The 13,022-nt window shown below is 40.1% G+C and overlaps 1 protein-coding gene across 1 annotated transcript in view; it reads right to left on the bottom strand.

Moving 5' to 3' along the window:
• Positions 1-13,022, bottom strand: part of MTMR7 (myotubularin related protein 7) — a 98,535-nt gene that overhangs the window by 3,058 nt on the left and 82,455 nt on the right. Inside the window, exons 8-13 of the mRNA XM_061134553.1 lie at positions 10,344-10,453; positions 8,494-8,619; positions 6,940-6,989; positions 4,733-4,933; positions 3,133-3,273; positions 821-947 (exon numbers count right to left, since the gene is read on the bottom strand). Coding sequence (XP_060990536.1) covers positions 821-947; positions 3,133-3,273; positions 4,733-4,933; positions 6,940-6,989; positions 8,494-8,619; positions 10,344-10,453 — 755 coding nt within the window. The remainder of the gene's footprint in view (positions 1-820; positions 948-3,132; positions 3,274-4,732; positions 4,934-6,939; positions 6,990-8,493; positions 8,620-10,343; positions 10,454-13,022) is intronic.

Below are 13,022 nucleotides of genomic sequence, written 5' to 3'. Positions count from 1 at the left end.
TCAAAGCTAGACTTTATGACTCTGCACAAAATAATTAGATTCTGTGAGGCTGGCTCTCTTCCTAATGTAAGGATGGCACTCTGTAAGGATGGCAGAAAACGCAGCCTAGGTAAAGCACCTGGCAAAGAGTAGTCATCCTTCTTTCTGTACCTGTATGGTTTTACGTAATGATTTTCCTCCTGTGAACCGAAAGTACATTTTTTAAAAAATCAGGAATGAAGTTTTTATTATCTAATTTCTAAAATTAAGATAGAAATAGATCACTCTCGTAAAGTATACAGTTCAGTTGTTTGTTTTTTTTTTTTTTTAAGTATATTCCCAAGGCTAGGCAACCATTCACCACTATCTCGTTTCCTAATATCTTCATCATCCCCAAAGCAAACTATGGAAGTGAGCCAAACCAGATATCTGAAATGCATCAAGGGTGTAGGTCTGGGCTTTGACGATCTGACTGCTCACCTGGTAGGATTGTGTTTCAGGTTACCTTCTGGCTAAAAATATGAAAGAACTTTCCAGGTAGCACAGTGGAAAAGAATCCACCCGCCAATATAGGAGACACAAAAAGATGCAGGTTCGACCCCTAGATCAGGAAGATCCCTTGGAGGAAATGCCAGCCTGCTCCAGTATTCTTGCCTGGGAAATCCCATGGACAGAGGAGCCTGGCAGACTACAGACCATGGGGTCTCAAAGAGTTGGATGCAACTGAGCACAAAAATATGAAATGGCTGTGTTGCTGCATTTCACACATCCTGAGTCACGAGAGGCTTTTCCCAGAGCAGCAATAGTCAGCAAATAAGGTGAGCAAGAGCAAGTGTCTTACTTCTTCCAGGGCCTCGAGTTCTTCCTCCAGCTGCTGAGTCTCCTCCTTCACAGCCATGAGGTAATCTGTGACTGATTGTCGAGGCTGCAGTCCCTTCTCAAAGCGATTATACATTCCATTCCAAAACCTGCAGAGGACAGCAGAGCTTCATGAAACCATGTCACAGTCTGTACAATCACATTCTTGAGTCTTCCAAGGTATCTTTCAAACCATAGTCCTAGTAATAACCAAATGCGAAGTACAGGGTCAAAAAAGCCACTCACTAAGGTAATAATTTCATGTTAATGTTTTCATTTTCTTGAATCAATCAACTTCTTTTGGGGAGAGTAAATTCATGAAGAATCTACTTGAATAGATGGGACTGAATTAAAAGGCACAAAATATATTTTTCTAAAATAGATTGTAGTAGTACATGTTACCATTTTCTTTTTTTTTTGGCTTAAGAAGTTGACTTAGTTAGGAAGTCAACTTGGAAAATTAGTGTTTATATCACCATTAGAATCTTTCAGCCACAAAGGAATCTTTTAAATTTGTGGTTTTTTAAATGACAGCCACTAAGATAACTTATATTTGCAACAAATCCTCCCTTTTTTATACTATACAGTAAAGCATACTGGAATACAAATAAAAATACAGATCTACCTTGTTTTATTGCACTTTGCAGAGATTGCATTTTTACAGCGTGAAGGTCTATACCAAGTCTATCAGCACAGTTTTTCTAACAGCATTTGCTCACTTTGTGTCTCTGTGTCACATTTTGTTAACTCTCAGAATATTTCAAGATTTTTCATTTTTTATAGTTATCAGTGATCTTTGATGTTAACTACTAGTACTACTCACTGAAGGCTAGCATTAGGTTAGTATTTTCTTTAAATAATGTATTTTTAAATTAAGGTATCTAACATTGTTAGATTGTTTTTTAGACATAATACTATTGCACACTTAACTGACTACAGTATAGTGTGAATAGAACTTTTGTATGCACTAAGAAACTAAAAAATTGTGACTCAATTTATTGCATTGTTCACCATCACAGTGGCCAGGAACCAAACCCACATTATTTCAGAAGTATGCCTGTAAATAGTATCATAAGGATACCTGTAGATTTACTGAGTAAAGTACTTTGAGAGCAGGGACTTGGTGTCATTCATTGATTTATCCACAGTGCCTAGAACAGTGCTTGAGCCTCAGTAATGTATGTGTTGAGTGGCTGCTGCTGCTAAGTCACTTCAGTCGTGTCCGACTCTGTGTGACCCCATAGGCGGCAGCCCACCAGGATCCTCTGTCTCTGGGATTCTCCAGGCAAGAACACTGGAGTGGGTTGCCATTTCCTTCTCCAATGCATGCATGCATGCATGCTAAGTTGCTTCAGTCATGCCCGACTCTGTGCGACCCTATGGACAGCAGCCCACTAGGCTCCTCTGTCCATGGGATATACTCTAAGCAAGAATACTGGAGTGGGTTGCCATTTCCTTCTCCGTTGAGTGGCTAGAGCTAACAAATTAGTTGCAATACAGTTGACTGCAGGCTATGTATCTCAACAGCTCTCAAAACTGCTAGTTCACACAAATCATGAGGCATTTTTTCAGTGTGATGGAATTAATATTATTCTATAGAATTCTGGGGAAATAACTGGGTTGAAGTCATTATTGGGTTGGCCAAAAAGTTCGTTTGGGTTTATTCATACAGAACGAACCTCTTGGCCAACCCAGTAAGAATGAAAGCTCTAGAGATAGGAAGCCACTAACCGGTGTACTGAGGTAGGGAGGGAGAAGGAATGTGGTTTCTTGGTGACGTCTGTGTAATTTTGTCTTTTTCCTGACCTCTGAGTCGCCCTTCTGTATTATACAAGCCCAGAGGAAAAACCCCAAGGATAAAAGAGAGCCTACAGACCTAGTAGCACCTGTTGGGTACCACCAGGGTCTCCCATCCCAGTATAGACAATCTTGAATTTATTTCCACAGGGCAGTAGTTCCATTTGATTCAGCAGCAAAAGAGGTAAGCTGTGTTATGACCACTAACTAAACCTGTGACTCCACATTTAACTTCTCAGGCATTTGATTTATTCAGTCCTTCTTCCCTCTCTCCTCCTTTCACTTCTAAATAAAAGTGAAACTTACACTGTTAGCTATCATTACTAAAAAACATCAACTTCTAAAGAGAATACCATGTTTAGAGGGGAAAGAGAGGGACAGGAGACAGGCAAAAATGCCTTGGAGCTTAGTGTTACATACCCTTCAGCCCCCATGTGGTAAACAGTGCCAGAATCTAAAGCACAACCCTACCCAGTGAGGTCCCAGGGGTTTACATACTTGTACATAAAGTTGCACGGCGCTGTGGGGAGATGAAGGACTCCCCAGGTCTGACTGTGATCAGCTCTAAACAGAGGGTTCAAGTAGTCGGCCCGATTTTTCCACAGGTGAGCCCATAGAGAGTATGTTCTTTCTTGAATTCTATTATAAAGAAAATAAGCCTGAAAATGCCTTACTTTGGTTCTTAGAAATAATAGACATGTTAAAGCTGGAAAGGAATCAAAACTTGTTATATCAGGGTTCCCTGTTCTCTAGCAGGGAAACGAACAGTCTTTTGTGTTTTCATGGTGCAGCAAAAGAGCACTTGTAGGAGTCTCAACTCCCCTGCTCTCTGGGGATATCTTGGCCTTAAGATGTCCAATCCCTCTGAGTATAAAATAAAACCACCTGCATTTTGTTGAAATTTTCCCCCAAATAGTCACTGGATTGTTACTGTTTGCTGGGTGCTACTTAAATGCTTCACATGTTTTCTGTCATTTAATCGTCACTGTATTCCTATGACATTTGTCCCTTTTGCTAATCTATGACAACGAATCACAAAATACCTAAGAAAACAGGTGAGCTTACAGGATGTACCATTTATCAGGAATTGTATCTACTAGAAAAAGTCATGTTCTTTCCACTCAGGATAAAACTGGAGTCAGTTTTATTTGAACTGATCATTTGCAAAATTAAATCTGATATTTATATATACCACATTAATTTTATAAGAATTTCAAAAATGTTCTTTCATTTGCAGTTTTTAAGTCACTTTGCTGTTAAGCTTTTGACTTTTTCAAAAGTCCGCATTTCATCTATTTTTTCCCCTCTCAATGAAAGCAGTATAGTAGTCCACCCTTATCCATGGGGTATTTGTTCCAAGACTCCAAGTAGTTGCCTGAAATCATGGATAGTGGTGAACCGTGTATACACCGTGTTTTCCTATACATACATGGCTATCATAAAGTTTCATTTATAAATTAAGCATAATAAGAAAATATGTGAATTGCTAGCATTGCTACTCTTGAACTTTATTATTAAGTAAAACAAGGGTTACTGAAGCACAAGCATTGTGATAACTGAGACAGCTACTAAGTAACAGGTGATCCCAGGCAAGATGGAGTAGGAGAGTACAAGATTTTATCATGCTACTCAGAAAGGCCCACAATCTAAAACTTATGAATCATTTTTTTTCTGGAATCTTCCATCTAATCTTGGACCACAGTTGGCTTCAGATAACTGAAATTGTGGAAAGTGGAACCATGGATAAGGAGGGACTACTATATTTGCAACTATTATGAGAGTATATACACCAAAGCTGTGTAACTTTTTCCTTTTCAATGCAAAATTCACTTTCCCTGACTCCCAAGAAGCTTCCTTTCCATATCCGTGCGTGAGATTTACCTATCTACCTGTGGACATTAGGCAGGAATTAGGCAAAATGGACTTGTGCCTGTCTTTGTCAGCTGATAGCTTTAAACCTCTAAAGTGATGTCAGGAAAAAAATCATTACTCTGTCAGTGAAGATGTGTAACTAAAACAGTCTTCAAAATTGTGAACGACCATCTGAAACTCTCAGTCACAAAATCTTTAGATAAAAATTAAACACCAAAACACTTACTTGAGTTCTTGTCTCTCTTTCTGGCTATTACATAGGAAGTTCCCAAACTGGCAGGAATAGATGTGATGTTGAATGTGAATCAAAAACCTCTCATTGAACTCAAAGGCACAGGGAAACTGTTCCATTAACTGCCAGACGCACTCAAGGAACTGGTCAATAACTGGAGAGATTTCTCTGGGATCACCATCTAGGTTGCCGTATCTGTAAAACAAAGTATTAGAGATTTTACAGCAAGGTTCTCCCCCCCCCCCCCCTTAATTAGAAAGCTATAAGAGCAAAAACAATCATAAAAGCAACCCTAATTCCTAAACAGATCTTATCTTTAAACTGGAATGCAAAAGAAGTGGGAAAACATAACTTTTTAAAATTGTAATGCCAAGAAAAACTTTATATTAAAAAGTCTGGACAGAGAAGGGACATATTTATGTTATAATTACAAAAGAAAAATGTTAGTGCTGGAGATAAAATTCCAGAAGTCTTTACAGGGAAAAGCAGCAATCTTTCATTCTGATTTTAAAAGAACATCCAAAACTTGTTCCACTTTATTTTAATTAGTGACCCATTGGGAGAGTGAAAAGAAATGCCTAAGCCACTTTAGAGTTTCTCACTTCTGCATGGTTTTATAAGGAAGAAAAATAGCTTTAAAAAACTGTGATTCTCCAAGTTTCAAGGGGTATTTCCATTTTTAAAGCACTGTTAAAGCTTGTCAATTATTTATTTCCATGTGACCTCAGATTCCCTCATACCTTTATATGTCCCCTTCTGTTGTTTTCACGAGTACATCAGAATCTGCTTCCTTATGTTTGTGTTTATTTTTAAACAGCTGCCCAGTCCTTCTACACTGTTAACGTGAATTTTAGAAAGAATCCAGAAGGGTGATTTGGGTGCCATCAAATCAGAATAACAATATAGAACCTCATCTTTCAAGCGATGGATAGTCAACTTGAGGAATAAAAATGAGCAAGGACTGGTTTAGTAGTTTTTCCAAGGGTGGAAACTTTAGAAACTGTCTGGAAACCTTCAAAGGGTTCAGTTCTACTCACCTTTGTTACTTTATAAAGGGGCTGCCCAATAGGTTCTTTCCTCGTAAAACACACACTTAAGCCACTTCTATGTTCTTCCTGCCCCAGATCCTCTCTCTCAGAGGTCTTAGGTGCCTAGCAGACAGTAGAACCCCCCCAAACTGAAAATAACAATGTGATCTTAAGGCATCATTGTGCTTTCCTGGAAAAACACCACAATAAATGCTAAACTAATGCTAAATGCAAAAACTACAAAAATAAATATGAGTAGCTCCATAAATTTAGAATTTTAAGAAAACATTCAACCAATCAAAAGTGTGTATCAAAGCCTCTAAATTATTATCAGCATGCTGCCTAAAATATAAATTTTAGCCCCAAAGATGAGGCCATACCAGCTACAACCTGTATTAATAACATTTAGGGATTAAAGACAGCACAGCACCCATCAGGCATTACTGTCCACACTAACCAAAGAAGGCCAGTAGCTTCTGTTTACTGAAAGCCCTCAGATGGCTAGTAGGCTAGTCCCATACAGGGTTTTAAAAGCCTTGCCATAACCCCAGGGAGTATGGAAAGGCTCCCCTTTTTACAGAGGGGAGACCAACACTCAGAGAACACTGATGCCTTCACCCACAGAGTAAATGCCACAGCCTGGATTTGAGGCTTGACCTGTTGGACTCAAAAGCCCAGGCTGCTGGCCTACCTCAGCTCCCCAGAGACGCCTGGTACAGACCTACCTGTGACCCACGCCGTAGGATGAGCCTAATTTAACTCCCAGTGTAGAAGATCAAAGACACTATTCTACAGGCATTTCTCAGTGTGTAGCTTACAGGGAATATTTGCACTTCGAAAAATGGAATAATCTAGTAAATCAAATACATGTGGAAGGAAGAGAGAGCCCATCCATTCTCGGTCAATGAATGAACCAACTTCTCTTGTCTAGTCTGGAAAAATTTAACATCAGTTAGTTCTGCTCAGTAAATACCAAGAGTTCTCAAGTTAGAACTTCTTTATCTGTGATACAACATATATAACAAAAATTTAACTTTCTGAATAAGATACCCAAGGCAGTTTTGAAAAGAGGCTGTTATTCCCCACTCAATTGAGAAATTCAGAAACAATTTTTTTTTATTCTCAACCTTAAATTCACAATTTAAAGTCACAAGATTTTAAAACACTTCTTACCTGTGAGTAAACTTATGACCAAAGGAAATCCAGTCCTTTTCAATTAATACCTATATAAGAAAACATAAATATCATGGAGAGAAGCAAATGAGGGAAAGTAAGAGACCAGACCAATAATTCTGAAGGATTCAAAAGTTCTTGGAGCATAATTCACAAGGTAACCTGCAAATGAATGAACACTATCTACCCATATACAGGTGCACATCGGAGGGCAAAGCTGAAGGTCATCTGTAGGAGAAATAAGCAGGAGTAGATGTGGGAAGATGTACTGCCATCACCCAGAGTGCTCTTGATGAGCACTGTTCATATTGCTTCATGTACCATCTCATTCATGGGGGTGAGGGGGAGGAGGTGTTACTGTCATTTTACAGAGGGAAAACAAGGTTACTCATCCAAGGTCACACTGTTAGAAAGTGGAAAGTGGTCAATGCCACCTGGTAACCTCGCTCCAGAAACCATCACAGCCCATCAAGTCCAACTCTCAGTCAATACTCCATGCTGCCTATCAGTATATCAAATACCAACCTCTCTACAAGAGACTAAGGAATGTTTTCCAGTGATCTTTAATATACTTTAGAAGAATTCTAGAATGAGGAGGGTTTGAAGTATATTGAAAGTTACAGCCCTGCTGTGGAGTCAGAGATGTAACACAAGTTTATACTCAAATTGCCTGTAATTTAAAAAATAATAATATAGGATAATACCATCAATGTCACCAATGCTGTAAAACAGTCAGAGCTCTTTTCTTGAAAAAAGAAAAAAGATTGGTTGAAGTTTTGCCTTGACAACCTATAAATTTAATGGGAAGGAACCAAAAAGAGCCAGTGGTGAAGGATGGGGTAAAGGAGACCGACCCCTCAGCAATGAAGAGCCAAAAATAAAATTTTAAATGTCAGTCAAAAATTAAAAAAAAAAAAAAAAAAAGAGGCAGGAACCAGATAAGCTCCCAGCCACTAATAAGTCCTTGAGATCATTCTAAGAAAATGGGCCCAGCTTAGCCAAAGCTTCACCCTTCCAGACACCTACACAAATATCACAGATACCTTGCAATTGAAGCAACACATCAAGTTCTGATGCACACCTAAAAGGTGCTAGATCTAGGAGAGTATGTACTCAAAATTTCAGGAAAGAACCCCAAAACACTGAAATTTTCAATATTCTCATCCACAGTTGTGAAGGATTATTTGAAATGCAAAAGCAGTAAGTGAAAACACTTTCCTATAGTGTTTTTTTCCTCCAGATATTTTTTCTGAAAACTGTTTTCTGCCTTATAGTCCTGTGTTACCTCAAACTTGAAAATATATATCAAACTTGAAATATATATAATATAAATGATGTAAGAAACTATTTTACAAACTGCTGAATGTATATATTTGCCCATTGATTTGAATTGGCTCCCAAATCACAGAAATTCAACTTATTCCAAGCTTATTTCACCTTTTCCCCTTTAATTAATCCTGCTGACCTACTAACAGAAAAATAACATTGATGAGGAGGGAAGAAGAGTTGCTAATCGTTGCCAGAAGTCCATCCTGCCCGGGCAGCCGCACTCACCATGAAGCCCTTCAGAGTCCGGTAGTGAGGGTCCAGGAGGAGGCTGGCCACCGAGCACACCTGAGCGGTCCTGTCCCAGCCATCGGAACAGTGGACAAGCACGCTGGCCCCTTCCTCTGAAACTGCCTGAAAAAGAGCATCGGCAAAGAGTCACAAAGGAGGGCAATCAACAGGAAAAATCATCAGCATTAGGTTTAGATTTGTACTCACAGAATCAAGAAAAGATTTCCAGGCAAAAAAGAAAAACCAATACCCAAACCTGTTCCTGCATTTATTGAGTATGCACATACCCATCTAGTTAAGGCAGAGCCAAGGAGCAGTTTGGGCTGGTCACCAAAGCATTACTTCCCTTCCCTTATATCCGGAAACCAGGAGCCCAGCTTCTGAACATCATACAAGCAGGCTTCCTATACGAATGTCTCCTAGCCTACCTTCTGCCCCTCGGGGCCCCGCCCGGCTTCCACCTCAAGCCTTTCCAATTGAAATTCTGGAGCTTCTGCTGGCCACAATCATTCTCAAAAGGAAAGTTCTAAACGGAAACTGTGAAGTTAGAGATAATAAGAGCCAAGTAAAAATGCCTGGCACTGAATAAATATTTGTTAAATAATGAATTATCTAATAAAGGGAAGCATACCATGTCATCAGAAAATATATGCTTGTCTTCAGGTATAAATCTGAGGGGGATTTATTTAAAAAAAAAAAAACAAAAAAAACACTAAACAAAATAGACAATGCCTTCAAAAATAGCTTGTATGAAAGTTACAGCAAAATCTTCTTCTGGCAGAACGGAATCTACCTGCCAGATTCAGGAACATGACGTTTGCTTATGTCATTGCTGAAAACAGGGGAGCTGTTTGCTAAGATGGGAGCCTTGAGCCTGGGTCAGTCTGGTGACACATCTGGATGTACTCTTTTCATAGAAAATTCTTTCCTCCATCGCACAGCAGAAACTAACAGAACATTGTAAAGCAATTATATTCCAGTTTTTAAAAACATTAATCTGTTAATTTATTGTTAATAATCTCTATTCTTAACCTTAGAAGAATCTTTTAGGAAATATTATTTCTATGGTGGAGAACATTTATAGTGAAAACTCAATAATTCCTCCCAGTTTACGTCAGTTTCTTTTTTCTCCATTAAATGCAAAGTAAATTTTATGCTGTTATTTTAAATTAATATAGTCCCAATTTTATAAAAATATTTATGTTTATCTTATCTATATACAGAAAGATGTCTACAATAATGTTCGTCCATATTAAGGTTTTTCCCTAGGTGGTAGGCTTCGGGATAACTTTTTTTTTGGTGGGGGGGATAACTTAAACTTTCATTTTTGTAGTTTTCCTTAGTGTCTGAATTATTTATAATGTTTGATTCATTCATTTTCCAATACTGATTTTTCTTTTTACAGAATGTAAAAGGAGAAGTAATTAATTTTAATGTGAATGGTTATTTCCCTTTTTCTTTTCTCTCCTTCCTAATTTCTGAAAGCAAATTGACTATTGTTCTTGCTCAAATGAAGATCATAAGGAAATTAAACATCATTAGTAATATAAAAAAAATTCTTTCCTCCATCCAGAACCAAGCATAATTGAAGACTACTTTCAGATTACTCTGAAAGTATTTTACCAGTTGATTGCCTTGATGATACACTATCAACTGAACATCATCTTATCTTTCATAAAATCCCATCTTCAAAGGGCAGATTTCACGGAGGTCTGCAAAGCCAGCTCCCTGAATCAGGTATTGTCCAGCTTAGGACGGGGAGTTCATGGGAAGGAACCAGACCTCTATCCGGTATCACAGTGCACTGGCTGCTCTGCGCGTAGTCTGTGTTCTCTCCAATCGCGTACCTTTGCGATGAAGACTCCTGCATCCATGATGGCCTTAATGTGCCTCAACCAGCCAGAGTTCTCCAGTCCCCACAGAAAATCACTCATGGAGGGAGATTTAAGTTCACACACTGCAAGATAAACTGTGTTATAGAAGCAAAATACAGGCAGTCTTTCAATGTACATGTGATCATATTTGCAGGTAGTTTGTTATGATTCCTTCATTGTACCATTTTCTGGAGGAGTCAAGATAAATGCCCAAGCTTGCTAAATGTCATTCTACTGAACCAGTTCCAAGTAAGACTTCTCTGTCTTCTTTGTTCACAGGGGACATTGCATCTGTTTAGAAGTATTATATTTGTAAAGTTTAAAGTCTACTATTCATAAAAATCATTGAATGTTGCCATAGTAAAAGTAAGAGATTTATTCTTCCAGCCAACATATTTAAAGTGGACCACCAAGGAGCACTTGAGTACGAGTGCTCTGGAGGAAAAGACTCAAATAGTGAACTCCAGCACCTTCCCAACTAGAAGTCCATCACCAAGAACTGTCCTAAAAGTCCTAATGGCAATTATCAAACTCCTGCTAGCAACCCTCCCTCAAAGGGAGTAAAGGATATGAACTTAAGTATGAGACTTCTGAACGCCTCTAGAGCATCAAGTTAGGGGTTTTACCTTTGGTTAAAAATGAAGATAATCCAGGATTCCGAAGATACCTATGTTTTACAAAACTAAGGCAGGTATGTAAACACTCTAATATCATCACAGGCAGTTTCATCTCAAGAGCTGCTCTTTTACTTAACATGAAGCATGAAAAAACTTTAGGGCTCGGTGTTCTGACTACAACATAAATATGACATTCCAAAGCTATAAAGCTCTTTTGAGGAATCCTATAAGTTAATCAAGGAAAATTAAATAATGGGCATTAAGTTTGTTTATTTCCTTAGGCTTTGGTTTCTTCATGTTTAAAATAGGGACAGTGACTAAATTATATCCAAGTGCCCTTCCAGCTCTACACTCCCAGATTGAAATTTGTTGTCTTTAAAAGTATTGTGCATTTGCAATACATATTAACTGTTAACAACCATTTATCAGATGCCCTTCCCTCAAATATGCCAGATAACAGAAGGTTCACTCGCAAGAACCACACACAAAAAGCACAAGTATAACAGTTAAATTGAGTCACAGATGGCAGCAATGATGAAATAACACCAAGATTCCCAGCAAAAAAAAAAAAAAAAAACAAAAAAAACCCTTCATAAGAAAACAGTATTATGAATATCTTCAGCCAAGATTCCAAACTCTTCCTTCCAAAAGCCTGCCCTGAGCTAGACACCAAGCAGGAGAAATGGGCTTCCCTATGGTTCAAGGCACTGTCCCTTTGTCTGACACCATGGTGCTGCCCCATCTCCACCAGCAGCGATTCAGGTTGTTCAAGTAAGATTAACCTGATTTGCAGTTTTCAAAAGTTTTTGCACACATGCCTCTTCAATGATTTTTAAGACTGTGTACTCTCATGCACCAGGAGCCTCCCAGGTGGGGCTAGTGATAAAGAATCCACCCTCTGATGCAGGAGATGTAAGAGGCACGGGTTCGATCCCTGAGTCAGGAAGATTCCCTGGAGGAGGGCATGACAACCCACCCCAGTATGCCCGCATGGAGAATCTCATGGACAGAGGAGCCTGGCGGGCTACAGTCCATAGGGTCGCAAAGAGTTGGATAAGACTGAAGCGACTTAGGCACCTTCTCATGCACCGTGGAATAATGCACCATAATAAGCGTGAAGATGTTGGCCTTTTGCAAGGTGGCAAAGGGGCAGTCGGTTAGGGGAGATGGGAAAGGACGGCTGGCTCACACCTGGGCAGAGGAGCATCTCTAAGACAGGAGCACGTGCAGAAGTTGGTGCCATAAAGCCACCGCACCCCTGGGGAAACCTTCCCCGTGACCTTGGGGGACTATGTACGCAGCTTGAAGACAGACACTGAAACTGCTGCAACTGAAAAAAGCGTGCGGCCCTGGTGAGAAATCGAGTCAGGCGGGCGGGGAGCGATCTGACCTCGGGGCTGAGGATGGGGCCGGCGGCAGTACCGCGCGCGCCCTGCGCGTGGCGCACAGACATCCCCACACCCTCTGCGCTGCAGCCCCTCCCGCGGGCGCCTGCCGTTTGGTCCTTCTGTCCAGCCCTGGCCGTGACCCAGGGTGTCCAACTTCATCCTAAAATACACACATTCCACCAAGTATTCTCAGGACCCTCTGAGGCCTTTAAATCTTCCACAGATAACGCTGACTGGCAAACGTTCATTTGTTTCACTGAACCAGCTGGACTTTCGGGGTGTTAGGAAAGCGCTCAGGGCTAGCTGGCATCCGCCTTCATTTCAAAAAGTCCAGGGAGCGGGAGGGATGTCCTGGTGTCCAAACTCTGAAGCTCAGTCCAAGAACAAATGATCCCTTGCGCCTTCTCTTCCCACCAGGTGTGGAAATGACAGCAAGTTTAAAAATAAACATACCGGGCTTTCCAGCTAAGGGAGCGGCCTGTGCCAACAGGCAAGAGGGGATCGGCCAGCTCAGAGAACAAGGCCCTAAAAGACGCCCCGGGAGAGGATGCCCAGGCCGCCCTCCTCACGAGCTGCTGCTTCCCTCCACACTGAGGACGGCTCCCTGTTTAACACGCCTGCTTTTAGTTACATCTAAACTGGGGATG

This window comes from Dama dama, chromosome 32 (assembly GCF_033118175.1).
Source record: "Dama dama isolate Ldn47 chromosome 32, ASM3311817v1, whole genome shotgun sequence".
Lineage (NCBI taxonomy): Eukaryota > Metazoa > Chordata > Mammalia > Artiodactyla > Cervidae > Dama > Dama dama.
Note: the sequence above shows the minus strand (reverse complement) of the source record. Positions and strands in the feature narration are given on the sequence as shown.